The sequence below is a fragment of the Budorcas taxicolor genome, chromosome 17 (genome assembly GCF_023091745.1).
Source record: "Budorcas taxicolor isolate Tak-1 chromosome 17, Takin1.1, whole genome shotgun sequence".
NCBI lineage: Eukaryota > Metazoa > Chordata > Mammalia > Artiodactyla > Bovidae > Budorcas > Budorcas taxicolor.
Genome location: NC_068926.1, coordinates 62,669,342 through 62,696,333, shown reverse-complemented (window position 1 = coordinate 62,696,333; position 26,992 = coordinate 62,669,342). Strand labels below are relative to the sequence as shown.

At 53.5% G+C, this 26,992-nt stretch overlaps 1 protein-coding gene across 1 annotated transcript in view; it reads left to right on the top strand.

The window, feature by feature from the left end:
• GCN1 (GCN1 activator of EIF2AK4) overlaps nt 1–26,992 on the top strand; it is a 54,571-nt gene that overhangs the window by 10,406 nt on the left and 17,173 nt on the right. Inside the window, exons 6-37 of the mRNA XM_052655027.1 lie at nt 1,361–1,459; nt 1,551–1,685; nt 2,460–2,528; nt 2,657–2,765; nt 3,363–3,437; nt 3,680–3,808; nt 4,725–4,775; nt 5,056–5,154; nt 5,374–5,547; nt 6,815–6,967; nt 8,442–8,534; nt 10,076–10,151; nt 10,301–10,460; nt 11,273–11,462; nt 11,551–11,675; nt 12,424–12,602; nt 12,835–12,928; nt 14,064–14,177; nt 14,263–14,461; nt 15,610–15,765; nt 16,222–16,403; nt 18,380–18,460; nt 18,779–18,922; nt 19,657–19,784; nt 19,952–20,141; nt 20,334–20,404; nt 21,045–21,210; nt 21,581–21,775; nt 23,002–23,248; nt 23,698–23,819; nt 24,124–24,238; nt 24,953–25,132. Of these exons, the coding sequence (XP_052510987.1) occupies nt 1,361–1,459; nt 1,551–1,685; nt 2,460–2,528; nt 2,657–2,765; nt 3,363–3,437; nt 3,680–3,808; nt 4,725–4,775; nt 5,056–5,154; nt 5,374–5,547; nt 6,815–6,967; nt 8,442–8,534; nt 10,076–10,151; nt 10,301–10,460; nt 11,273–11,462; nt 11,551–11,675; nt 12,424–12,602; nt 12,835–12,928; nt 14,064–14,177; nt 14,263–14,461; nt 15,610–15,765; nt 16,222–16,403; nt 18,380–18,460; nt 18,779–18,922; nt 19,657–19,784; nt 19,952–20,141; nt 20,334–20,404; nt 21,045–21,210; nt 21,581–21,775; nt 23,002–23,248; nt 23,698–23,819; nt 24,124–24,238; nt 24,953–25,132 (4,300 nt within the window). The remainder of the gene's footprint in view (nt 1–1,360; nt 1,460–1,550; nt 1,686–2,459; nt 2,529–2,656; nt 2,766–3,362; nt 3,438–3,679; nt 3,809–4,724; nt 4,776–5,055; nt 5,155–5,373; nt 5,548–6,814; nt 6,968–8,441; nt 8,535–10,075; nt 10,152–10,300; nt 10,461–11,272; nt 11,463–11,550; nt 11,676–12,423; nt 12,603–12,834; nt 12,929–14,063; nt 14,178–14,262; nt 14,462–15,609; nt 15,766–16,221; nt 16,404–18,379; nt 18,461–18,778; nt 18,923–19,656; nt 19,785–19,951; nt 20,142–20,333; nt 20,405–21,044; nt 21,211–21,580; nt 21,776–23,001; nt 23,249–23,697; nt 23,820–24,123; nt 24,239–24,952; nt 25,133–26,992) is intronic.

The window sequence follows — 26,992 nt, the reverse complement described above, 5'->3', positions numbered from 1 at the left end:
CAAATAGGTCCACACCTGGGTGATAAGGTTTAGAGCCGCACAGCAGAAAAGCAGGCAGGAGACTAGAGAGAGGGCGGACGCTAATGGTGGGAGGGAGGCCTCTGGAGGAGGTGCCGTTGGAGCGGAGACCTGAGGGTGTGAAAGAAGCAGCCACGCCCAGATGAAGGGGCAGAGCATTCAGGAAGAGGGAGCAGCAGTACAGTTGTGACCGAGATGTCAGCGAGCTTAAGAGCCTGTTTTAATAATAATTTTTTTTTAAAGTTCAGTATTCAAAAAATAATAAAGTTCAATATTCAACAAGTGTCGAATGATACACCAGTTTCCTTCCCACCCCTTCTCTAGGCATCTTGGTCCCCCGCAAGAACTAGATCCTTGTGTAGGTAAAGATAGTCCCTGTGTATATGATGAAGTAGATTTTTTTATGCAAGTGATAGCATACATGTAAACTTTTTATCTCATCTTGTGTTTTTTTCTTTAACCAGATGTAGAATTTGTTATAGAGTATTATATAAAGAGCTTCTCATTCTTTAAGACTGTTACTAATCCTTCGAGTGGGTGTACCACGGTATATAACCAGTCCCCTGTTGATGACCGTTTACAGTGTTTACAGCCTCTCATCATAAAAGGCGTTGCCATGAATAACCTTGTGCATCTCCCACTTTGTACACATACACATGGAACTCAGCTGATTTCCTAAGCTTGCCCTCGTTCTCAGGTGGCAGCCCACACCAGTGACCTCAGGTGCTTGTGGCCCGTATGGTCTCTGTGAGGCTTGTTAACCGAGCACCTGTTTGTGCTCTGGGTTGGACAGTGAGCTCCCGCAGGCAGGATCAGCCTATCGGTCTTGACTTCTATATCCACAGTGCTTAGCCTAGTGCCTGCCGTTTCATCAGCGCTCACTGCCTGGGAATTAATGAGGAAATAGTCAAGGCAGATGAAGAAATACATGAAACAGAAGCTTACCCTTTTTCCACATGGCACGTCCTTCGCTGTAATTATGTATTCATTTGTGTGTTTATTTGTTTAGTATCTCTTTCTCCCTCTGGATTGTGAGGTGCGTGAAAGCAAGGGCCGTATCTATCTTATTCTCCCGGTGTTTTCATTTCTGACTCATAGTAGGTGTTCAGCAGATACTTACGAAGTGCTTGAGTGAACAGATGTAATTCTGGGACAGGGACTGAGTGGGGAGTCCGGGGGGTAAAGCGAAGAGGGTCTGGCTGGAGTCGGGTGGGAGAGGCCTGGCAGAGATGGCCTCAGGTTCCGGCCGGTGGGCCTGGCGGAGGCCTTGGGCAGGCTGTGAGGGCCACGGGTCCTCTGCTCTCTGTTTTCCATCTGGACCCGAGCGCCCCTGTCCCCGCAGGTGGAGGTGCAGTGCCTGCTCCTGCTGGAGGTGCTGGGTGGCTCCCACAAGCATGCCGTGGACAGTGCCATGAAGAAGCTTACCAAGCTGTGGAGAGAGGTGACAGGAGGCCGCGGTGGGTGGCGGGCACTGCTTCCTGTGCGCACCCCCACTGCCGTCTGATACCCCTGCCCTCCCTGTTCCTCCTCAGAACCCCGGGCTGGTGGAGCAGTACTTGTCAGCCATTCTCAGCCTGGAGCCCAACCAGAGCTACGCAGGCATGCTGGGGCTGCTGGTGCAGTTCTGCACGAGCCACAAGGAGATGGACGTGGCCAACCAGCACAAGGCAAGCGGGCGCTGGGCGGGGAGTGCGTTTTCCCCCGGTGGCCCCAGCCACTGGCCTCATCTGAAGTTGGCTAGTTTTCTGTCCCGAGACCCTAGCCTTTCGCAGTGATGTGTGAGGAGCGGGAACGTTTCCTCTCTGGTTCTGGCTGGGGGTGGGCCCTGCCGCAGTTACTGGGATGCTGATTTGCCTGTTCGTGCTGTCGCTGAGTCACTCACCCCTGAGCAGCTGCCTTATGCCAACCTCTGTGCCAGGTGTTGGGGCTGCAGCAGTGAGTGAGGGGGCCGTGATCCCTGCCCAGGCGGGGCTGAGTCTGAGGAGCGCACTGTTAGGCAGAGTGGCATCTTGTCATCTCTATGAAACACACTACAAAAGGAACCACGCGAGAGGCTGTGATACTCTGTGGCGGGAACCTGTCTCAGGCAGTGGGTCAGGCAACACGTCTCTAAGGAAGGACCTTAAAGAGTGAAGAGGTGTTAACAAGGCCAAGAGGCAAGGAAGGGCATTTGGGGCAGAGAGAGCAGTGTGTAGGCTGGATGGGCGGTACGTGGCTGCCTGGCTGAGAGAGCCACCCGGCCTGTGAGCCACGCCAGGGGTCTGGACTTGATCCCAGGAGCCATGGAAAGCTGTGGAGGGCTTTTCGTTGGGGAATGGTGTGGACACTGGCATTTCCATGCTTGACTCCGTGTCGTTTGGGACCCTGATTGGTACTGTTCAGAAGTGCTCGCATAAGAGGGACCTCAGAGCACTAGTGTCCGACAGGTCTCTCTTCCCCAGAGTGCCCTGCTGGACTTTTACGTGAAGAACATCCTGATGAGCAAAGTGAAGCCTCAGAAGTATCTGTTGGTGAGTAGGCGGTGGCCCTTCCTCCTCCGTCCAGCTGAATGCCCTTTTAAATTCTGTGATTCAGAGCCATGCTTTATTCTCGGTCTGTTCCCACAAGGGCTGGGTGCCTGACCCCTTTCTCTTGGCAGGATAACTGTGCCCCTCTGCTTCGGTACTTGTCCCACTCAGAGTTTAAGGATCTGGTCCTGCCCACCGTACAGAAGTCCTTACTGAGGAGTCCAGAGAATGTCATTGAAAGTAGGTTGCTGCCAGCCAGGACAGTGGGAGGGAGATGACATCACCTAGTGAGCCAGATCGCAGCTGCTTGGCAACAGGCAGTGTTTATGGGGGTTGTGGGGGGAGGCTGTATTCACTGTGTACCTCGTTGGGCCCCTCGAGAGGGAGACTTAGGAACCCTTTCGAGAATATGTTGAAAGTAATGGGCCCTCTTGTTGAAAGAGTGCACGGAAGTGTATCCGTTGAAAATGCTGCATACATACATTTTTAGAGGTCTGAGAACCTTCTGGAAACCAGGTTAAGAACCTCTGTCTAGAGAGGTTGACCTTGGTGCCGGTGGTATTTGAAACCCTAGGATGTGAGAGTTGAGTCTCTGTCCCTTTTTATCTTGGTAAGAGGTATAGGTGAAGTGTTGGGGGCACAGATTTTGCTGTAGGGATGGGGCAGTGAACAGCTTTATAGCAGAGCTGAGGGACAAAGGTGTGACCAGTATAGAGATGAAAAGTGGTCGCGTTCCATGTGGGTAGATGGCGGGCCTGAGCGTTGGCTGGGGAGCCGGGCAGAAATGGGCAGTTTCCCTCCGAGGTCAGCATGGTGTGTGCTTTCTGTCCCCCTCAGCTATCTCCAGTCTGCTGGCATCCGTGACTCTGGATCTCAGCCAGTATGCCCTGGACATTGGGAAAGGACTGGCTGGTGAGTGTCCTGACCCCTCTCCCGCCCCTCGAATGACACCTTGGGTTTTTGGTTGCACTTGTCCCAGTTGTAGAAGAAGGGGCATGAGACAGCCCTGTTTAGAAATAAGCTACAGTCGCGGAGTTTCTTTTCTGAGATCCTTGATCATGAGAACGCAGAGCCAGGATGGATGAGTTGGGAGCCAGGAAGACAAAGACAAGAGCCTGGGTCCTCAGCTCTGAGCAGAGGCTCTCTGTGTCCAGGTCAGCTGAAGTCCAACAGCCCTCGCCTGATGGACGAAGCCGTGCTGGCGCTGCAGAACCTGGCCCGCCAGTGCAGTGACTCCTCGGCGATGGAAGCCCTGGCCAGGCACCTGTTTGCTATCCTCGGAGGTGGGCTCGCCTTTCCGGGCATGGGGATGGCTGAGGTGTGGACTCTGGCACTCCCTGGGCCCCGGCGCCTGCTGGGAGCTCCGTGCTTTGAGTCTTCTTGTGTCGGGAATGTGAATAGAAGCACAGGCAGAGCGGTGTGGATGGGGGTGAGCTCAGTTTTAAGTATAGATGTTTTTGTGCACATAGGTTAAAAAATACAGAAAAATACACCAAAATATAAGTAATATTCTTAGATGGGTGATTTTTAGATTTTTAAAAAAATTTTTTCTGTTTGTCACATTTTCTGCAAGAACATATTTACTTCTTTGCTGCTGCTGCTGCTGCTACTAAGTCGCTTCAGTCGTGTCTGACTCTGTGCGACCCCGTAGACGGCAGCCCACTAGGCTCCTCTGTCCCTGGGATTCTTCAGGCAAGAATACTGGAGTGGGTTGCCATTTCCGTCTCCAGTGCATGAAAGTGAAAAGTGAAAGTGAAGTCGCTCAGTCGTGCCCGACTCTTAGCGACCCCATGGACTGCAGCCTGCCAGGCTCCTCCGTCTATGGGATTTTCCAGGCAAGAGCACTGGAGTTGGGTGCCATCACCTTACCTTCTCCATTTACTTCTTTGTCAGAAAAAAAAAAACAAACCCCAATAAGTGGTTTTAAACCCAACTTCATGATAAAGAGGCTCTACTTTTAGAATCAGAAACATCTTTCTTTCTCTCTTTTTTCCTTTTTTGGCCACACCACTTGGCCTGTGGGATCTAGTTCCCCGACCAAGGATCGAAGTCAGGCCCCCGGCATTGGGAGCACGGCGTCTTAACCACTGGACCACCAGTGAAGTCCCCCGGTGTGTCTTGATGTCACACACATGACTTGTTCACCCCCTTGGGAAAGGTGGCAGATGTGAATTCTGAATCTGCTCTCTCTCCTCTCAGGCTCGGAGGGGAAGCTAACTATTGTAGCCCAGAAGATGAGCGTTCTCTCAGGTATAGATTTTCTCTGCCGGTATCAGGAAGTGTGGTTGTAGATGAGGGTCACCCTGACCGTCAGGTGTGGCGAGTCCGTTGAATCCTGACGTCTCTGACAGTCTTGGCCGTCCAGCCCAGCCTGGCTTCTGTAAAAGGCAGGACGTGATGGGAGATTGAGGGAGGGTCAGTGATGGCCGGAGGAGAGGCGTGGCTGCTGGGGAGGGGGCAGCGACAGGAAGATGGTGCGTTGGCAGTTCTTTGCGGACCAGGGGCTGAGCAGGGAACCCCCGCCTTCCAGGGATCGGAAGTGTCAGTCATCATGTGGTGTCGGGGCCTTCCAGTCAAGTCCTGAGCGGGACCGTGGCTGAGCTCTTCATCCCGTTCCTCCAGCAGGAAGGTAATTCTGGGCAGCACGGTGAGGCTGCAGCTGGGCCCCATATTTGAGCCCGGTTTTCGCAGTTGAAGCCTGCGGTGACCCCTTCTGAAGGCCCTGCTTCCCCTCCCCAAAGCATCACTGCTTCCGCTCCCTTTACCTGGCTTGCTTTTGCGTGCGGCTCGCGGTGATATGACGTGGGTGTAAGATGTCTGGCTGACCGGCTCCGACTTCTCCCCCTAGTTCATGAAGGCACCTTGGTGCACGCTGTCTCTGTCTTGGCTCTCTGGTGTCACCGCTTCACCACGGAAGTACCCAAGAAGCTCACCGAATGGTTCAAGAAAGCCTTCAGCCTTAAAACCTCCACCTCTGCCGTGAGGCATGCCTACCTGCAGTGCATGTTGGTCTGCTTCCGAGGTGAGCGGCTCCCTGCAGAGGAGACCCAGTCTTCAGGGTGGCGTCGCCGCTCCGGGCTTGCCCTTTTGGTCCAGCCTTTTTTGCATCGTTTCCTCCTGAGTCCATGGGAGCATCCAACTTAGTCATCCACAAAGCCTAGAATCAGAGCCCCGTTTGATTTTGATTTCTCCCCCTTATCAGACCTTCAGAGTACAAAGTTTATTCAGAGAGGACCCATAGCCAGAACCCGTTGCTCTGTTTTCTGAAATCATGAAGATATGATTCTGATAAGACTGATGTATGAGGTGTAAATTTATAATCTTTACCCTGGAACTGTGAGAAACCAGCCCTGCCCTTGCATCAGGGCTGACAAACCTGTCATCTGGGCACTTGCCTCTTTTCCACGTGCAGTGAGGGGACACAGCAAATCTGGGTAGGAGCTTGATCCCCAAGGAGAAAATCTCCAACACTGATTTCCACCTCTCAGGTGGACTCCTGTTTCACTTATGGTTTAAATGGTTGATGACTATGTCTAAGGAAATGTCTGGGAGATTCCAGAGTGCCCTCTAGGTGACCCCCTTCTGATCTGTGTCCGAGCTTGTGTATCACTTTGCAGTTTTGGTGCACTGATCAAAGTTGACTTTAGATTGAGTTCTAAACAGCCAAGTCTTGGTTTAACCTTGTCTCTAGCTCGAGCTAGTTCTAGTTCTGCTCCAGACTTTAAAAGCAAACATAAACCTTTAAAATACACATTTCTTGGATTCAAAAACGTGGCATTGTCCAAATGAAATGCTTTTTTGTGTATGAAATATTCTGATATACCAGTTTGGTAATTTATGAGTTTAGTTACAGGTTTTGGTAGGTTTTTACCTTTTTTTAAAAAAATAGACTTTAGTTCATAGGTCAGCAGATTGGTTCTGGTTGGGGGGCTTTGGGTCTGGAGGTTGTCTGGTGTGGGGAACCGCCCTAGAAAGAAATTGGTGGACCTGAGGTTTTGCCCTGGTTCTCTTCTCCCAACCAGCTGTGTGGCCATGGGCAACTCACTTCACCCCTCTGTTTCTTTATCCATCAAATGAATAGCCAGACTCTTGGGTTAGTAAGGACCCTTCTAGCTCTATCCGTAAGGTTGTAGAGTTTGATTTAAGCCCTAGATTCTATTCCACTCCTTCGAGGTATTTGGAAGGTAATCATTAGCCGGTTCAGACAGGGGTAAATGTCCTTTCTCAGGTAATCTTGCCCCCCTCCCCCCACCCCGAGTGATGGACAGGCGCCGGTCCTGTCTCCACAGGTGATACACTGCTGCAGGCCCTGGACTTGCTGCCCTTGCTCATCCAGACAGTGGAGAAGGCGGCCTCCCAAGGCACTCAGGTTCCCGTCGTCACCGAAGGGGTCGCCGCTGCCTTGCTGCTCACGAAGCTCTCAGTGGCCGACTCACAGGCTGGTAAGAGTCTAGCGGTGTCCAGGAGGCTGCGGACAAGGGCCTCTTCCAGAGTCCCTGGGAGGAGGGCGAGATGTTCAGGATTTGGCTGCGTCAGCTTGGCCACTTACCCACTGAGCAGCCACAGGGCCACTTGGCACCTGCCGGGATGGATTTTATCCACAAGCTCCCATCCCTGAGCACTGGAGTAACAGAGCGGAGGAGGAAGTGACAGCGCCCCCTGCTGCCCTCCCACTGCTCAGTGCGACCCTGAGGCTCATCCCTGCAGGTGTTCAGTGGGACTTCGTTTTTGATTGGTTATACAGTTTTAGGGTGTAACATGAACAGTATCACCTGAGTTAAGCCAGCCTGCCTTCCAGCCACTCAGTTTCTCTCCTTGGAGGACATTACCAGTTTCGTGTCCAGAGATGGCTAATGTGTAATTGCCCAAACACCCTGGGTAACGTACTATACATGGGCTTTCCTGCTGGCTCAGTGGTAAAGAGTCCGCCTGCCAATGCAGGAAACTCGGGTTTGATCCCTGGGTTGGGAAGATCCTCCAGGGTAGGAAATGGCAACCCACTCTAGTATTCCTGCCTGGGAAATCCCATGGGCAGAGGAGCCTGGTAGGTTACAGTCCATGGGGTTGCAAAAGAGTTGGACACGACTTAGCAACTGAACAACAACAACGTGCTATACGTGCCATTTTATATACTGAACACATCTGGGAAAAGATTCTAAATCTGCAACAGAAAGAGCGTTCCTGTTTTTGTGGCTACAGGGTATTCCATGCTTGTTTAGTCTAACTCCTACTCTGTGCGGACGTAGCTGGACACACTTCTGTGGTTAGAGACAAGATTCAGCTCTTTTCACATATTATTGCTTGACACCTGAGTACAGGCCAAAGCACTCAGCTACTTCTCCGTGGGGGGAGGCAGAAGTGAACATGACCCTGCTTCAGCAAGTTTTAAGCTGCCTTTACTGTAATGGGAGAAGGGATATGCAAACATTATCTGCCGTTAAAGGCAAAACATAGCATAAGAGCAGGTGGATTGCTTTTAGTTTTGGAGTTAGGGGCCAGGAAAGGCTTCCTGAAGGAGGGAGCATTTGAACTAGGGCCCTGAGGACTAGAAGGAGTTTCACTGACTGGAAGGGAATGGCCCAGTGTGAGTTCAGACCAGGGAAGGGCAAGGGAAGGCACCACGTGAGGCCCTGAAGGAGCTCTGCCTGGCACCTGGAGCAGGTGGGAATCCGAGGTGGGAGGCAGGTCGTCTGGGCTTCTGCAGGCAGTGGAGAAGCACCAGAGGTTTCCATAAGAGGTGATGCTACCAGAAGAACTAGTTAGTTCTCGGCATGGGAGGACAGTGAGCCTGGGAGTGACCCCTCCCTGCCAAGGCGGCTCTGCCAGACGACCCAGCCCCGGCAGCTGCAGCGTGGCGGGGCCAGCCCTGGGGGAGGTGGTGGGCTGTGTGGTGGAGTGACCTTTTGTCTCTTGCAGAGGCCAAACTGAGTGGTTTCTGGCAGCTCATTTTGGATGAGAAGAAGCAGGTTTTCACTTCCGAGAAATTCCTGCTCATGGCTTCAGAGGATGGTGAGTCTGCCTAGTTGAAGTTGAATTTGGGGCTGAGTCTCTCTGGTGGGTCTTCAGAGATGACCCTTCCCGGACTGCCTGTTGTTTCGACCAGTCAGCTTGGCAGAGACCTGGAGCAGAGCGGTCTGACCAGCAGCTCAGCTTTCCTGAGAATGACGTTATTCCTGTGGGGCCTGGAAGGCTGGGAGGTGGGAGTGGAGGGGGAGGTTTGTGGAGACAGAGCGCTAATAGCTGTAGAGCTGTGACATTAGCTGTAATTACAGCTGATCGGGTAATTGGTGTTGTCTCAGGGGCTTTATGTTCAGCGGCAGCTGAGAAGCTCTAGTGAGGTGTGGCTGGCTCTACTCCCCCGCCGGGAGACAGAAAAACTACTGGTTTCTATCTTGGCAGAAAAGGAACTGTTGATCTTTAAGTGTATGTTTAAAATTCTAGGTTGCCTTAGAAGTACCTGTGGCTAATTGGTGACTTGAAAAGTCTTTTGACTTGCACATCACAACATTCTGTTAATGAGCTACAACTGTTAGTCAGTTCCTGAAGTTTAAAACACATTTAGCTAGTCTTTGAACAGGAAATGTATTCATATAATACAAAAATAAAAGCCCCAAGAGGGGCTACACTGAAACTTACACCATTGCTTTGATCTCTGCCCAGTGTCCCTAGCCATGGAAAACCGGTTTTATCCCCTTGCTGTGTATTGTCGATATTTTATTTTTATACCAATAAATATCCTTATGTGTTAGTTCTCTGCCTTTTTATATAAAAGGTAATATGCATGCTATATGCATTGTGCTGTCTAGATTTGGAAATCATTTCACATCAGTATGTGAGTGCTCTTATTCCTTAGAACTGCATACGAATTAAATAATGGAAGTATAGTTGAATTTATTAATATATTCGTGTGTTAATTTTTACTGTACAGCAGAATGATTCAGTTATACATATATATACACGTTCCTTTTCATATTCTTTTCCACTATAGTTTATTGAATATAGTTCCGTGTGCTATACCATAGGATCTCACTGTTTTAATTAAAAGTGTATACTTTTGCTGGTTCCAAAATACACGTGTGCATATGCTAAAAGCATAACTTGCTTTTAGCAGAAAAGCAAATTCAATAGATAACATATATGTATAACTGAGTCACTTGGCTATACATCTGAAATTAACTCAGCATTGTTAAATCAACTATACTCCAATATAAAGTAAAAAGTTTAAAAAAAAGAAAATTCAAGTGAAACTGTAATTTTACGCTTACATTTTGATTTCCAACTTTTCCCGTTCTTTCTGGATATTTTCTCTATTTAATTTCTTTGTGTATTTGGCTGCCCTGGGCCTTAGTTGCAGCATGTGGGATCTAGTTCCCTGACCAGGGATGGAACCTGGGCCCCCTGCATTGGGAGCGCGGAGTCTCAGCCTCTGGACCACCAGGGAAGTCCCCGTCTCCTCTGTTGTAGACGAGACCGGGCGCGTTCAGGGCAGTTTGGCCGCAGCCGTATTCTCTATTTTAAAAACACTTGCGCTGTTTCTTTCCCCTCACCAGCCCTGTGTACCGTGCTGCACCTGACGGAGAGACTGTTTCTTGACCATCCGCACCGACTCACAGGCAGCAAAGTTCAGTACGTGGGGCTTGTTCACCTTCCCCCTCAGGCCAGACGACCCCATTCCCTGGCAGGATCCTGAGCCGCAGCAGTGTGTGAGGGGCGGGAGGCTGGCTGCGGAGAGCTGCGCCCGGCTGTCCCCAGCGCGCCCTGTCCCTCTGCTGCAGGCAGTACCACCGGGCCCTGGCGGCCGTGCTCCTGAGTCGCCCCTGGCACGTGCGCAGGCAGGCCCAGCAGACGGCCCGGAAGCTGCTGTCCTCTCTCGGGGGCTTCAGGCTGGCGTACGGACTGCTGGAGGAGCTGAAGACCGTCCTCAGTTCTCACAAGGTCAGAGCCTCTTCCGGGCCCCAGGACTGGGGCTCACAGACCCCCGAGCTGCCCCTGCCTGCGCTGTGGGATCTCACCTGGGGTGCTCCCTGGCTGTCCTCACTTACGCGGGCTCCGTGTGATGCCAGGGTCTCCTGCCCTGCCTCACAGCTCAGGGACCACCTTGTTTCACACCATTCCTTTTCCTTTGCAGACACCGTTCTTTTTTCCCATGTCTTATCACACATAAGTCAACCTTTCTATTCTTGAGTAACGGAAAAACACTTTGTTTTTAAAGCACTTAAAAATTTTTAAAACATTTTTCTACCCTTCTCTCTGTCCTTGTCTCATAATGCCTTTAAGAGGGCGACAGGCGTACTGCGCTTGTTTTACGGGAGTTGCTCATGGTTCTGGCAGCTGAAATGACTTGCTCAGCATCTCCCATCAGCGGGTGGTGGCAGGACTGGGGCCTGGCTCCTGGTTTCAGTGCTCTTTGTGTCCCGTTTCACTGCTTCCCTCCCTCCCTGAGCTGCCTTAGGGATGTGGGCTGGTGCCAGACTTGCAGTCTCAGGTTCGTTCCCCCTGCATAGGATTCTGTTGCCTTTTTCCCCCTGTGGACTCTTTGAGGCTCAGGACTCTAGGTGCTTCCTTCCAGGCCCATCTCACAGCCTGTGGATCCCAGCGCAGGGCTCTGGGCATTGGTCTCCACGCCAGCAGGGGGCCCAGAGAATCGCATGAATGACAGGCAGACGCGTTCCCTGCGTCTTCATCTCCCGGGGACCAGGCCAGCGTGGGGCTCTGATCATTGGGGCTCATGCGTTGTCTCCCCGCAGGTGCTGCCCTTTGAGGCTCTGGTGACCGACACTGGGGAGGTAACTGAGGCGGGCAAGGCCTACGTGCCCCCGCGGGTTCTGCAGGAGGCTCTGTGCGTCATCTCTGGGGTGCCAGGGCTGGAGGGCGGCGTCAGTGGCATGGAACAGCTGGCACAGGAGATGCTGATCATCTCTCACCACCCATCCTTAGGTCTGTGGCCCAGGTGGGTGGGTGGGGCAGGGACTCTGTCGGAAGAGCAGGCGGGCAGAAGGCCTCAAAGAGCTCCCCTTCCTTTCAGTGGCTGTGCAGTCTGGCCTCTGGCCAGCACTTCTCGCCAGGATGAAGATCGATCCAGAAGCCTTCATTACTAGGCACTTGGACCAGATCATCCCCAGGATCACCACACAGAGCCCCCTGAACCAGGTAGTTGGGCCTGTGAGCTGGCTCTGGCCTCAGGTCAGAGGGCAGACTGGGAAGATTCAGAGTAACAGAAGACGGGGTGATGAGAAGTGGTTTGGACTGTTGGGTTGCAAGTGACAGAGAGCGCCAACTAGTTTGAGATTAGCAGGGAGCTTGCTGGTTGCTGCATCTAACTGGTAAGCCCATGGATGTGGCAGGACAGGGACTCAGATGTCCTCAAGACCTCATAAGTGGAATGTTTCTTGCCCTCTGTCCATCTCCCTTCCTCCTCTGTGCCTCACTGCTGCTTTCTGCAGCATGGGCTCTGTTATCAGTCTCTGCTTTTCAGTAGCAGGATAGCTGTTCTAGGCTTACGTCTCATCCCCTGTTAGCTCCCGTGGGAAAAGCTGGCATTTTCCAACCATTCCAGCTGGCAGGGGCCCTTACCGCCCGGGTTGACCTGACTCGGGTCCTCTGCTCATCCCAGGGCCCATCCTTCCGGTCTGGGTCACATGCCCATCTCTAGCGAGGGTGGGGGGAAGCTCTACCTGAACCACAGAGATCAAGAGTGGGAGAGAAATGTGTCCCCCATGTCCGGGTGCGGCATGCTGAGAAGGCAGGCACACCTTGTAGCCGTCCACTCCAGCGGCAGGGTTCAGAAAGAACAGGCAGTGGCAAGAAGGGGAGCCTGCTGCCCGGGGCGTGAGACATGGAAGGCCCTCTCTCCCATGCCAGCCGTGGCAGGCACTGACCGTGTCTGTTTGTCTGGCAGTCTTCCATGAACGCCATGGGCTCCCTCTCGATCCTGTCCCCAGACCGGGTCCTCCCGCAGCTCATTAGCACCATCACCGCCTCCGTGCAGAACCCAGCGCTGTGCCAGGTGACACGGGAGGAGTTTGCTATCATGCAGACCCCTGCAGGGGAATTGTATGACAAGTCCATCATCCAGAGGTGAGCCGCCTGCTCGAGGGCTCAGTAAGTGATACAGTCTGTCTGTCTCTTGGGGGAGTGCTGGCTGTGGTCCACACACAGCCTTCGGTCCTGGATACGAGAGTGTGTGGAGGACCCAGTGCTTGCCTGGTGCCCGTGACTTAAGAGGTAGCAGGGGTCTTGTGGCTGGTGGGAAGCTAAAGGGCCTCGTGGCCGGATGGAACCTGGTTGATCACCCGCTCTGGTGTTTCAGTGCCCAGCAGGACAGCATAAAAAAGGCCAACATGAAGCGAGAGAACAAAGCTTACTCCTTCAAGGAGCAGATCATCGAGTTGGAGCTGAAGGAGGTGGGTGTGCGGAGGCCTCAGGCCAGTCTGTTGGGTCACCCTGACCTGTGGCATGTACCTCTGACCTCCCCGCTCAGCCCGGGTCCTCCTGTCACCTTCTTGATCTGCTCTTTCTCAGTGGCTTTCTCCACCCGGAACTCCAGGAAAAGAGATTTTTCTTTCTGCTGTCAGTAGTTCATGTATTTTCTCTGCTAAATGGTGTAACTTTACTCCATGCCCATCCCCACACCCCACTCCTGGATGGCCAGGACCCGTCTGTCCTCCTACAGTGGGCACGGGCCCTGGCACAGTGTAGCCTCTGGGGCATCGGGGTTCATGGCTGTGTTCAGTGGTGACGGGGCTGGTTCTGGTGGAAGCACAGCACACAGGGCTCTTGTCTCAGCCTGTGCTTCTCCCTCAGTCTTTATTTTCTTCTTCACTCTTTATAGGCTGAGTTCTTCTTGTCTTCTATATCTCTGCCCACATGTCCCTTCTGCAGAGAGGTGACCCCTCTGCCCACGCTCCCCAGAGCCGAGCCTCCCCGTTCTCGTTTGTTATGCATCATATTTATTCCTTTCACGACACCGGTCATGGTCTGAACCACCTTGTTTATATATCTGTTCCCTGTTTGTTGTGTAGCCACCCCCACTAAGATGGCGAGCTCTGTAAGGGCAGAGACTTGGTCTTGTTCCCACAGTCTCCCAAGCATCTGGCACCTCCTAGGTGCTCAGTAAATATCAGATGAACGAATGCTTTCAGCCTCTGCCAGGCTTTAGCTTACACTGGAGGAGAGTGTAGGGCAGGCTGGTCAGAGGTGGGAGAGGCTTAGGCTAGAATTCTGAAGCTATGTGGCTTCCAGAATACCCTCTTTAACACTTGGAGGAGCTTTCCATTTCTCTTAACACGTAAAGACTCTTTGTGTTCTGCTTGTAGAGAATCTGGCAATAAATGGCTGCTCTACTGCTCTCTGTTCTGTAGAAACCAGGCGGCCTTGGGCTTGTGGGAGGTGGGGGAGGCCAGCCGGCAGGTTTGGGGTCCAGATCACAGACTCACAGCTGGCCTGGGGCTGACGGTGGCGCTGAGCTCAACTTGCCTGGTGGTGGGAGGGAGGCAGATCTGTGCCCTGGAGACGGAATTGTTGTGCTTGTCCCTTCAGGAGATAAAGAAGAAGAAAGGCATAAAAGAGGAGGTGCAGCTGACCAGCAAACAGAAGGAGATGCTGCAGGCCCAGCTGGACAAGGAGGCACAGATCCGGAGGCGGCTGCAGGAGGTGAGTGGCTACCCCAGCGCCCCCGCCTCACTTACTGTCAGGGTGGGCCCTGCTGACAGGCCCTCTGGGCTGACTTTGCTTACAGCTGGATGGTGAGCTGGAGGCGGCGCTGGGGCTACTGGACACCATCCTGGCCAAGAACCCGTCCGGCCTGACCCAGTACATCCCGGTCCTGGTCGACTCTTTCCTGCCCTTGCTGAAGTCTCCCCTGGCTGCTCCCAGGATCAAGACCCCTTTCCTGTCCTTGGCTGCCTGTGTCATGCCCCCGAGGCTCAAGGCTTTGGGTTAGTTCTCATTGGCCGACTGTGGGCATGGCCCCGGGGCAGGAGGGGGGTGGACAGGGGTGCCCTGAGTGCTCGGGGGAGACATGCAGTAACCTCAGCTACTGACCTGTGTTCCCGTGGGTGCAGCCTTAGGCAGCCCAAGCTGCACATCCCGGGGAGCACGTGGTGCCATCTCCTCTCTCCATTCTTATGTCTACTGTGGCTTCACTCTGAGGACCAAATTTTAGATGCTAGTCAGTGATCTGTGTGTGTGTGTGTGTGTGTGTGTGTGTGTGTGTGTGTGTGTGTGTGTGTGTGTGTGTGTGTGTGCGCGCGCGCGCATGCGTGCGTGCGTGTGCTGCGTCACTCAGTCATATCCAGTTCTTTGTGACCCCATGGACTGTAGCCTTCTGGGCTCCTCTGTCCATGGGGTGTCTCAGGAAAGGATGCTGGAGTGAGTTGCCATTTCCTACTTCAGTGGATCTTCCTGACCCAGGGATCGAACCCTCATCTCTTATGTCTCTTGCATTGGCAGGCAGGTTCTTTACCACTGGGCCACATGGGAAGCCCTTGATCTTTCTGTAGCAGTTCGAAATTCAGTGGCAGTGGGATAGTTGGTGCCACGTGGCCTATCCGTGGAGCCCAGAGCTCCTGAGCAGCCAGATGTGGATGACCAGAGGTCTCTGTGGCCTTGAGAAGCTTTCTCTTTAGCCACAAAGAACCTTGTGAGGTGGCTGGGAATTGTGGTAACCTTGCTCTGTGGATTGTATGACACCTTTGAGCCTTAAGGATACATTCCCATGGGTGAGGCTGGAGTCAGGCCGTGCACGCAGAACCTATTGGAAGTGTTACCCGGCTGGCTGGGCTGCTGCATGGAGGGTGGGAGCGCCCTGTGGCTAGAGCTTCACTCCCAGCTGAGTAACCTTGTGTGGCTCATGCCTCTTCGCCACGTACTTCTGATTCTTTACTGTCAGAAGGATAGCCCCTTGACAGCTTGCCCACCCTTTCGGGGTGGCACGGAGTTAAAATGAGAAACTAGGTTGAGGAGATGGGCAGAGCAGAGCTGATTACTGTTAACTCAGGGGAACATGGGTCCCTGGTTCACACCTGAGCCAGAATGTGTGTCTTTGCGTGGGTCATCCCCTGTGGGTCCCTTCTCTCGGACACAGGCACTTTGGTGAGCCATGTGACTCTGCGCCTGCTGAAGCCGGAATGTGCCCTGGACGAGTCGTGGTGCCAGGAAGAGCTGTCAGTGGCTGTGAAGAGGGCGGTGACCCTGCTGCACAGTCACACCATCACCAGCAGGGCGGGCAAGGGCGAGCCAGGTAAGGGACAGGATAGGGTGGACAGAGGGCGTGAGGCGGTGTGAACTGTGCGGGGGCTTGACTCCCATCCCCTGGGCTTCCTGAGGCCGTGGCTTCCGCTAGTCTCCTTGCTGGCCTTGATTTCCTCACCTCACCCCTTGAACTAGATGGATGACTTTTGAGTCCAGTCACTGTGACCCACCCCCCCCACCCTTGAGGGTTTAGTTTTTGCTGTTGGAATTTACTTGTCTGTTTTAACGCTCACATTGTGGAACCAGGCGGTGTCTGGGGTAGGAGCGGCATTGGCTTTAGAACTGGACTGCCGTCTCTTGTCTCTCTTGTGATGCTGCTGGCTTCAGGGTGTCAAAAAGGGCCTCTGGTTGTCTCCCCGCCCACTCGCCCTGAGGATGGATGCTGCAGCAGCCAAGCTTGGGGCCTGGCCCTCTTGCAGAGTTGGTCTGCTTCTTGCTCTCACAGATGCTGCGCCCCTGTCCGCACCAGCCTTCTCCTTGGTTTTCCCATTTCTGAAGATGGTGCTGACCGAGATGCCCCACCACAGCGAGGAGGAGGAGGAAAGGATGGCCCAGATTCTTCAGATCCTTACCGTCCACGCCCAGCTGCGGGCCTCCCCCAGCAACCCACCTGGGCGTGTGGATGAGGTAGGGCGGGGAGCTCAGCTCCCCCTTGGCTTGAGTGGGGTTGGGGGTGGGGTGGGGCAGGGGCTTCTGACACTTCTTGACCCATGAACAGTTCTGGGGAGGGGGTCCTACAGCAGCGGCCATTGGTGGGGAGACCCCAAATGTTCTATTGAGAGAGTCTCTCAAGGCCTCACAGAAGCTATGGGTCTCCTGCATCTGATAGTTTCTGAGCCAAAGGAGTTGAAGGACTCTAACTTATTGTATGTTGTTCTTAAGAAGACAGTGCTGTTTACTATCCTTTTCACTTGCTTTTGAGACTGGAGCTCATTCAGTCAGGATTTTTTTTTTTAAGACTTTTTCGGTGTGGACCATCTATAAAGTCTTTATTGAATTTGTTACAATGTTGCTTCTGTTTTATGTTTTGGGATTTTGGCCATGAGGCATGTGGGATCTTAGCTCTGTGACCAGGGTTAGAATCCCCACCCTTTTCATTGGAACGTGAAGTCCTAACCATTGGACCACCAGGGAAGTCTCGAGGAGTTTTCTTTTTTAATAGATTGAAAGCGAAAGTCACTCAGTCATGTCCGACTCTTTTCGACCCCATGGACTATAAAGTCCATGGAATTCTCCAGGCCAGAAAACTGGAGTGGGTAGCTGTTTCATTCTCTAGGAGATCTTCCCAACCCAGAGATTGAACCCAGGTCTCCCACATTGCAGGTGGATTCTTTACCAGCTGAGCCACCAGGAAAGTCCAAGAGTACTGGAGTGGGTAGCCTATCCCTTCTCCAGGGGAACTTCCCAACCAGGAATTGAAACAGGGTCTCCTGCATTGCAGGCGGATTCTTTACCAGTTGAGCTACTGGGGAAGCCCAGTTTTAGTAGATTATGTTCTAAAAATTTGAAAGTAATGCTTACGTAGTTTAAAAAAATTCCAACAATACAAAAGCAAAAAGAGAAATGCTCCTCCTCAGAGGTAACTATTCATAACAGTTTGGTCTATACCCTCGTGGACTTTTTTTTATTTAAGCACACATAAAGCTCACACCCACAAATGCAGTCATGCAGAAAATGGACTGCACCACTGCTTCCACGGGAATGTCTTCTCTCGGCCTCCTCCAGCGTCAGGACCTGTGTGGCTCACATCCTGTGGATCTCATCTTACGGGCTCTGTTCCGTGGCGCACCATGTTTTAGTTAGCTTTTTACTTGCTGATTCACATTTTAAGGCCGCAGACCTTTCCATGTTTTGAACACAGCTGTGGTGTGTCCCCGTGTTCATTTACTGCCTCACACACCATGTGAACATTCTCATAGGACAGATTCTTGGGCGTGGAATTGTTAGGTCACGTGACATGTTCTGAGCTATACCCTCGCTAAGCATTCCCTTTTCTCCAAACCTCATACAACCTCACGTAGTGTTTAGCTTGCCAATGACAGGTGGAAGAATGGAGTCTTGTTTTATTTTGCATTTCTTTACTTACTTGTAAAGTTCAGTATCTCTTTGTGTATTCATGAAGTGAAGTGAAGTGAAGTCGCTCAGTCGTGTCCGACTCTGCGATCTCATGGACTGTAGCCTACTGGGCTCCTCTGTCCATGGGATTTTTCAGGCAAGAATACTGGAGTGGGTTGCCATTTCCTTCTCCAGGGGAACTTCCCGACCCAGGGATCGAACCTGGGTCTCCCACATTGTAGGCAGATGCTTTACCGTCTGAGCCACAAAGGAAGCCACGGTGGCTCATGTGTGTTCATGAGCCACCTGTATTTCAAAAGTCTGTGTTTCATCCAAGGGTAACAATAGTTATTGTTAGTCCCTGGAGATCACGGCTGACTGGGGTTGGCTCCTGTTGATTGAGCTGTGGACTTGACAGGGTCCCTCCAGCATGGTCAGCAGGAAGACCCAGAATGTTCCCCTGTGGGTGAGAGGGACTCTTGTGCCTCCGGGCTTGGTTACAGACCTTCCGTGGACCTTCGTCCTGCCTCATGTGCTTTCTCCCGTAGAACGGCCCGGACTTGCTGCCTCGTGTGGCCATGCTGCGCCTTCTAACCTGGGTGATCGGGACGGGCTCTCCCCGACTTCAGGTGATCTGGTTCCCTGCTGGCTTCTACCATTCACAACCCCGCCCTCAGGTTCTGATTGCCTCTCCCAGCCCGCAGTTCTAGCCTTGGGCACAGCGGTACTCATGAGAGCCAGCCAGACTGTTCTCAGTTCATGAGCGGTTTTGCTTGGATCCTGCCACTGCCTTGGCCTGGCGCTGGGGTCTGAGGCCTAGTAGGGGTGGGTGGGGTGGGTGTTCTTAGTTCAGATCCCCCCCGAAGCCCATCCCCAGCTCCCCTGCCTGGCCTCATAGTAGGAAACGATTTGTTGAACTGAGCCCAGCGGCTGGATGTCTCCCTCAGGTTCTAGCTTCAGAGGCCTTGACCACCCTGTGTGCCAGCAGCAGTGGCGAGGATGGCTGTGCCTTTGCAGAGCAGGAGGAGGTGGATGTGCTGCTCCGCGGCCTGCTGTCCCCCTGTGCCAACGTGCGGGACACTGCACTCCGGGTGCGTGCCCATGCCCTTGCAGGGCTGCCTCGCCCCCTGCCCCCCTGCCTCGTCCCTCAGCCCTGCTCTTTGAGCTGCCCTGATGGGAGGTGCTGCGCATGTGCACCAGTGTGTGCTGGAGGCAAAGAGCAAGGTCGCAGAGGGTGGCTTGGGGTCATTCTGGGAATTGGAACAACGAAGCAGTCGTATCACTGGTTTTTTCCTTTGCCTTTGACGACGTCACCTAACTTCTAAAATGCACTGGGAAACACAATGGCAATGTGGCAGATATTTGTTAAAACAGAGGGAACATCCTTTTTTAGAGATGTTTGTTGATCTTGAATGTTAACAGTTAAATTTTTAAAGTTTACTTAAAAAAAATTTTACCACTGCATGCCACCATCTCACAAAAGAAAAGCTCTTTGAAGAGACAGAGCAGCTAATGAGTTGGTCTGCCTCATGGCACTCCCTAACCAGCGCTGCTGTCCAGCGGAGCTGTCTGCCGGGATGGGACTGTTTAACTGTGTCGTCCAGCAGGGCAGCCACCAGCCATCGAGTGGCTCCTGAGCACTTGGAATGTAGCTGGTGCAGCTGAAGAAATTAAGAGTTCGTTTTAATTGATTTTCTGTGGAGACCCACGAGTGGCTGGTGGCTTCATCTTGGATGGTGCAGCCCTCATGGGGGGCAGGGGGAGGGCAGGTCAGAGTGTCCTCCCAAAGGTCCTGCCTCACGCGGTGTGATCCCACGCCTCTCAGGGCCTGTTGGAACTCCACATGGTGTTGCCGGCGCCTGACACCGATGAGAAGAATGGCCTGAACCTTCTGCGCAGGCTCTGGGTGGTCAAGTTCGACAAGGAGGAGGAGATCCGGAAGCTGGCCGAGAGGTGAGCACCGTCAGAAGGCTGCCTGTCCTGCTCTGTTCTCTTTCTTCTTGTGGAATAACTGGACCCAGCGTGCTGAGCCTACAGAGGGATCGAGGGCTGGGGCGTTGGCTTTGGCAGGGCCTGTGTTGCCAGTCCTTGTCCAACCAGCCGCCTTTGGTCTGTTGTAGGCTCTGGTCGACCATGGGCCTAGATCTGCAGCCAGACCTCTGCTCCTTGCTCATCGATGACGTCATCTATCACGAGGCAGCTGTGAGGCAGGCCGGGGCGGAAGCCCTCTCCCAGGCGGTGGCCCGTTACCAGCGGCAGGCGGCCGAGGTCATGGGCAGGCTCATGGAGATCTACCAGGAGAAGCTCTATGTGAGTCGTCCGGGCATTGTAATCTGGGCATGCAAGGGTGGGTTGGACCCTGATCAGCCTCCAACCTAATCCAGACAGGAGCCACCCTGTGGCTCAGGGTGGCTAGTGCCTGATCCCGCTTCACCCGGGCGACTGGTTGGCCCATGGGCCCGGAGAGAGCCCTACAGTGCATCGATCACCTGTTTGTTGCAGCGGCCGCCCCCGGTGCTGGATGCTCTGGGACGAGTTATCTCCGAATCTCCTCCAGACCAGTGGGAAGCCAGGTACGACAGCTGTTGCAGCCTTGTACCGCTCAGCGCTTCTGGATGTGTGACCAGGTGGAAGCTGCATGCCACGAGGAGGCAGCAGAGGGTGATGGGTCAGCAGGGGTAGGAAAAGACAAGACTTCCCTCTGAGTCAGAGGCCTGAGGTCCACTTCCGGCTCTTCCTGGTCAGCTGGGCGACTCTGCTCATGTTTCTCCTTTCCCCTGGGGACTGTTTTCTTAGAGTTCCCCAGGTACCTCCTCACGGCTGTGGCTGAAAGATTCACCATACTAGGCTTTTGTAGAATACAGCCACTTCCGATGTCGTCACCTCTGCTTCCTTCCCCTCCATCTCCTCCTGCCGGGTGGGAGAAGGCTAGGCAGTGCACTCACACAGAGGGAAACAGGCAGAGCTGCTCCCCTGCTCCCAGTCACCCTGCGGGGTAACCTCTGGGCAGATGGCAGGGCTCTCTTACAAGTGGGCGGTTCCAGACCCACGGGCAGAGCCGGGGGTGAGCACAGGGCGCCGGGCTTTGTGCTGTGCCCTGCCCTGGAGCAGCGTGTGCTGTTGGCAGGCTCGCTCTCCTCGTGACATGCCAGGATAGAGGTCCCCAGCCGGGAGGCCTCTGACTGCGCTGACACGTTCCCCCTGCTTTCCCAGGTGTGGCTTGGCTTTGGCCCTGAACAAGCTTTCCCAGTGTTTGGACAGCTCTCAGGTGAAGCCGCTCTTTCAATTCTTTGTCCCCGACGCCCTCAATGACCGAAACCCAGATGTCCGGAAGTGCATGTTGGATGCAGCTCTTGCAACGCTCAACACACATGGGAAGGTAGGAGATCTCAGCCAGGCGAGGAGATGGGGGACAAGGTCTCAGCCACCTGAGGAGCGGGAAGAAGGCTGGGTCGGGACAGGCGGCAGGCTGTACCATGATGCCACGGCGAGGCCCAGTGCTGGACATCCTGGCCGGGTGCTGGCCCCCCAGCAGATTCTGTTTGTATTTCTTTGGGGTCAGAAAGACCCCAAAAGGGTATTAAATTGATGTAAGTCTGCTGCAATTCTGCCAGAAAGCCGGGAAACCCGCTGGCATGGCTGGCTGACTGGTCAGGATGCCTGTCCCTCAGCCAGGCTTGGGCAGAGCCCGTTGTCCCCAGGCACGGTCCCTGGGCTGACGTGAGGCTCTGGGTGCCCCGGACTTTCAGGAGAACGTCAACTCACTGCTGCCGGTGTTCGAGGAATTCCTGAAGGACGCGCCCAACGACGCCAGCTATGATGCTGTGCGCCAGAGCGTGGTGGTCCTCATGGGCTCTCTAGCCAAGCACCTGGACAAGAGTGACCCCAAAGTGAAGCCGATTGTCGCTAAGCTCATCGCTGCCCTCTCCACCCCCTCCCAGCAGGTATGTCCCCCGACCACCTGGGCCCTGTTTGGGTGGGCGGTGGAAGCTGCAGACGGAGTCGGGTGTCAAATCCGGATGGCTGTGCTCTCTGCCCTTCTTTCGGGGGACTGCCTAGCTTATTCAGAGTTAGGGATGCCCTAGCGGAGGCATTGTTACTATGTTCTAGATCTCTTAAGTATGTGCATTTTTTCTAATACTTTTTAATAGTTATTTTTTGCACTAAACTTGGTTCTGGAGATACAAAGATGAGGGGGAAAAAAATCGTCCTTAGTGTGTTAGGCTTTCCGTGACATTCTCTCTGTGTGTGTTGTATGTTTTGGGGGCCTTTTAATGCAGTTTTCAGGCCACAGGGCAAAGGATTTTTTTTCCCTCTTTCTTGAAGAACACATTACGTGTATTTTCTGTGACTTGCGTTTTGTTCACTTCATTTTGAGCCATCCAGAGTGTCCTCCTCAAAGGCACAGTTGAAAACCATAGGTTGACAGAATTGTGGTTGAATAAGCTATCTGATGCTGGGAGGGATTGGGGGCAGGAGGAGAAGGGGACGACAGAGGATGAGATGGCTGGATGGCATCACTGACTTGATGGACGTGAGTCTGGGTGAACTCCGGGAGTTGGTGACGGACAGGGAGGCTTGGCATGCTGCAATTCATGGGGTCGCAGAGAGTCGGACACGACTGAGCAACTGAACTGAAGCTATCAGAGCACCCGGCCTCCAAAGCATCTTGCCCAAGGCTCCTAGCCACAGGCCGCCTCTTGGGCCTGGTTGGGCATCCTGAACTGTGTCGGGATGATTGACAGCATCTTCTGGAACCACTCGATTTGGGCTTGGTCCTCTAAGTCCCAGTCCCATTTCCCTTTGATTCTAATGAATTTGAGAACCAAGAGACTTGGGCTGTTTCTAAGAAGGCACCGTAGCCCACTTCTCTCGGGATCTTTCTTTGTGAGTAAGTTTTACCGTCCTGAGCCTTCACCCCACCTGCCCAGGCCTTGGTTCTCCCTTCAGACCAGAAGCAGCCCCATAACAGCTGATGCTTTTGTGGCTCACAGATGTAGCATGCATCCTGTGGGCACGTACTACAGACGTGATCGTGGGCCCCCATCCACCTTCCTGATGCTCCTTGTGGGCTGACGGGCAGTGGCGGAAACCGGCCTGGGGACTGCATTGGCCGCCAGGCACCGGCCGTGGTTGAGCCTCGGCACTGACGGGCAGGCCCCTCCCCCAGGTCCAGGAGTCCGTGGCCAGCTGCTTGCCACCCCTCGTCCCCGCCATCAGGGAGGACGCAGGGGGTATGATCCAGAGGCTGATGCAGCAACTGCTGGAGTCAGACAAGTACGCCGAGCGCAAAGGGGCTGCGTATGGACTGGCAGGCCTGGTGAAGGGCCTGGGCATCCTGTCGCTGAAGCAGCAGGAGATGATGGCTGCGCTGACCGATGCCATCCAGGACAAGAAGAACTTCCGCCGTCGGGAGGGTGAGTATCTCCAGGCTTAACGCTGCCCATCATGGGCGGTCAGCGCCCCCTCCCCACGCTGGCTGCCTGAGGAGGGAACTGGCATTTCCTCCTCTGCCGAAGGCTGGCGTCGGGGTGTGTGCACCTGTGAGCTGTTGGTGGCTGGTTGTGAGCTGTTCCATCCTGGCCATGCCGGTGCGGCCTGGGCATCTTTGTTTCTGACTCTACAGCACCTTCAGCCGAGGGAGACGGTGCCTTTCTCACTGGTGGTGCTTCCCTTTCTTGCCTCCCTTCTGCTTAGGGTGGGCAGAGGGCACTGCTCCCTCCTTAGCGGCCGTTGTAGCCCCCCAGCTGCCCTGAGCATTTCCAGAGGGTGAGGAGGGGGTGAGGAGCTTGTCCTGTGGCTGCCCCATCCCCAGAGGACGTCCCCATCCCAGCCTCGCTGCCCCACCTTGCCCTGCCACCCCCAGGAGCCCTCTTTGCCTTCGAGATGCTCTGCACCATGCTGGGGAAGCTCTTCGAGCCGTATGTGGTCCACGTGCTGCCCCATCTGCTGCTGTGCTTTGGGGACGGGAACCAGTATGTGCGGGAGGTAAGTCCTGAGGCTGCGCGGGGCAGGGGTGTGTGTGGGGGCCCTGCCCCGTGGGAGCCCCTCAGCCCACCACTCGAGTGCCAGATACCAGTGCGGACTCCCCTGGTTCCCAGTGTGGTACTGAAGCCTGGTGAGGTGAGAAAGTGCGTCCCTCCTGTCAGTTGCCTGTGTGGGCCGGGGCCCGGGGTCTGACACAGTAGACGCCTGGTAAGCGATAATCACCAGTGGGGCACATGGTCCAGCCTTAGGCCTTGACCCTGGTGTGCCGTAGAAAGCCCCTGAACGTCTTTTCTCCTCCCTCGAGGCTGCAGATGACTGTGCCAAGGCTGTGATGAGCAACCTAAGTGCTCACGGGGTGAAGCTGGTGCTCCCCTCCTTGCTGGCTGCCCTGGAGGAGGAATCCTGGAGAACCAAAGCCGGTGAGGCTGCTCCCTTGGTGCCGCTGTCTCAGCTTCCTGTTCTGAAGAGCGCCCTCCCAGGGGTGCAGAGATGCTGCTCTTGTCCTGTGTGCCCACCGCCCGCCCCCCGCCCTCAGCCTCCTGCCCAGGGGCCAGGCTAGGGCTCTCATCAGGCAGCTTGTTTCTATAATAGTTGGTTCACTTTCGTGCAAGAAACAGGCCTTTGAGCCACAGACCTAAATCAGGAAATCCCAGAGCTCTAAAGTTGGTCTGTGGCTAGCTCTCTGATTCTAAGACCTCTTCCCCCATTAAGCCCTCTTTTTAAAAGTATAATCTTATTTGGAATCGTAATTTGTAAAATGGAGCTGCTCTGATTTGGGGAGGGTCAGTGTTGGTCAGGGCTTCCCCCTTGGTCCTTCAGGCTTTGCCCTACATCTTGAAAACTCACTCTCTTACTCAGTGGGTGAGTGGACTGAGGACAGAGAAGCTCAGTGAACTGACCTGGGGACACTGCCAGCTCTAGGCTGGGTCTGGCCTTTGTCCCCACCACTGCCCAGGCTCTCACCCGGGCTCCCCCGGCTCAGCTGGCCTCAGGCGCATCTTGCTCGCTTGGCTGGAGCCAGGCCCTGTGCCCTCCTGCTTGGGGAGGAACAGGCCGCTTCTCCTCTGCCCAGGCAGGTGAACTACCAGCCTGTGGCCCGTGATTTCACACGGGCGTGTGTCTGCCATCTGCAGGGTCGGTGGAGTTGCTCGGGGCCATGGCCTACTGTGCTCCCAAGCAGCTGTCGTCCTGCCTGCCCAACATTGTGCCCAAGCTCACGGAGGTGCTCACCGACTCCCACGTCAAAGTGCAGAAGGCCGGGCAGCAGGCACTCAGGCAGATCGGCTCTGTCATCAGGAACCCAGAGATCCTGGGTACGTAAGGCCTCTCCCACGAGCACGCGGGCCTTGCTCCTCCCTGCGCCCCTCGACGCGGCTGGGAGCGTGCACTCATTCAGCACAGGCCCTCTGAGGACAGCGACAGTCGCCCTGAGATAACCTTTAAACTCGGGGAAGCCCTTTTCCTACGATAATCAGTGGAAAATAGTTCGGAAGTGGTCTGTTCTCCTGTTGGTCTGGAACACTCATTGACCATAGAGGTGGGGAAACTGAGTTGTTGGCCTGGAGGCAGCTTGATTCTAAGGGAGCCTTGAGATCCACAGAACTGAATGACAGGCTCTGGATCACAGCAGCAGCAACCCCTCAGAGGGGTTAGTTTCCAGGGAACTTTCTATTCACGCTCTATTCCAGGAGACCTGTGATGGAGGGAAGGTTAGGGAGCTTACTCTTTGACATGGTTGTTTCTTGAGTGATTAGGAAAGACTGATTTCTAGAAGTAAACCCCAGCCAGTTATGTTGACTTGCAGCACCCTACTTGTCAAATTCTAAGCTTCAACTTAGGGCATTAGTGACCATTCAGTGCGTTTTAGCCTGAGTATTTCCAGACTTGACTTTAATCAGAAAATGATGGGGTTTTACGGGAGGAACAGGTAGATGTGGGTTTTGTTGTCATTCTTTACAACGTCCAGCAGCCCTGGGGATTTCTAAGGCCCAGAACAGTGTTATCTCTTATCAATTGAATGCTTTCCATTTTGGGAATCCAGCCTGGGCCCTTTTTTCTTTTTTTTTTTAATTGCAGTGTAATTTGCATAAAATTCACTTTTTACAAATGTACAACTTAGTGGTTTTTAACATCTTTGCAAAATTATGTATCACCACTGTCTAGTTCTGGGGCACTTTCATCGCCCCCAAATGGAACCCCACACCCATTATTAGGTTTCACTCCTCATTTCCCCTTCTACCTCTGGTCCCTGATGACCCCTAGTCTATTTTCTGTCTCTGAGTTTGCATATCTGGACACGTTATGGAAATAGCATCATACACTGTGTGGCCTTTTATGCCTAGCTGCTTGTGTCTAGCATTCTGTTTTCAAGGTTCATCCACATTGTAGCATCTGTCAGTATTTCATCCCTTTTTATGGCCTAATAGCGTATCTCATTGTGTGGCTGTGCTGTTTTGAGTGTCCATACATCAACTGATGGGTGTTTGTGTTGTTTCCACTTTTTGGTTTTTAACGTTGCTGTGAACATTTGTGTTCAAGGTTTTATTTGATTTTTGTTTTTGTAGACATGATTTCGGGTTTCTTGGTTAGATACCTAGGAATGGAATAACTGGGTCATATGGTAACTGTTTACCTCTTCTAGGGAACTGCTAGACTGTTAACCTGGCGACTGTACCTTTCTTGACATTCTCAGTAGCCGTATATATACACACAGAGGTGTTCCAATTGCCAACACTGTTACCGTCTGGCCTTTTGGTTATAGAAATCCTAGTGGGTATGAAGTGGCATGTCACTGTGGTTTTGTTTTGGCCATGCCACACAGCATGTGGGATCTTACTTCCTCAGCCAGGGATCGAACTCGTGCCCCCTGCAGTGGAAGCACAGAGTCTTAACCACTCATTGTGGATTTGGTTTGCATTTCCCTAATGACTAATGATGTGGGACATCTTTTCATGTGCTTATTTTTCATTTGCATATCTTCTTTGGAAAACTATTCAAATCCTTTGCCCATTTTTAAATTGGGCTATTTAAAAAAATATTGGGGGTGGGGATGGGGCACCACTTTGCATGGCTTGCTGGTTCTTAGTTCCATAACCAGGGATTGAACCCGGGCCCCCGCAGTGCTGAGTTTTGACCACTGGACTGCCAGGAAATTCCCTCAAAACTCTTGACTG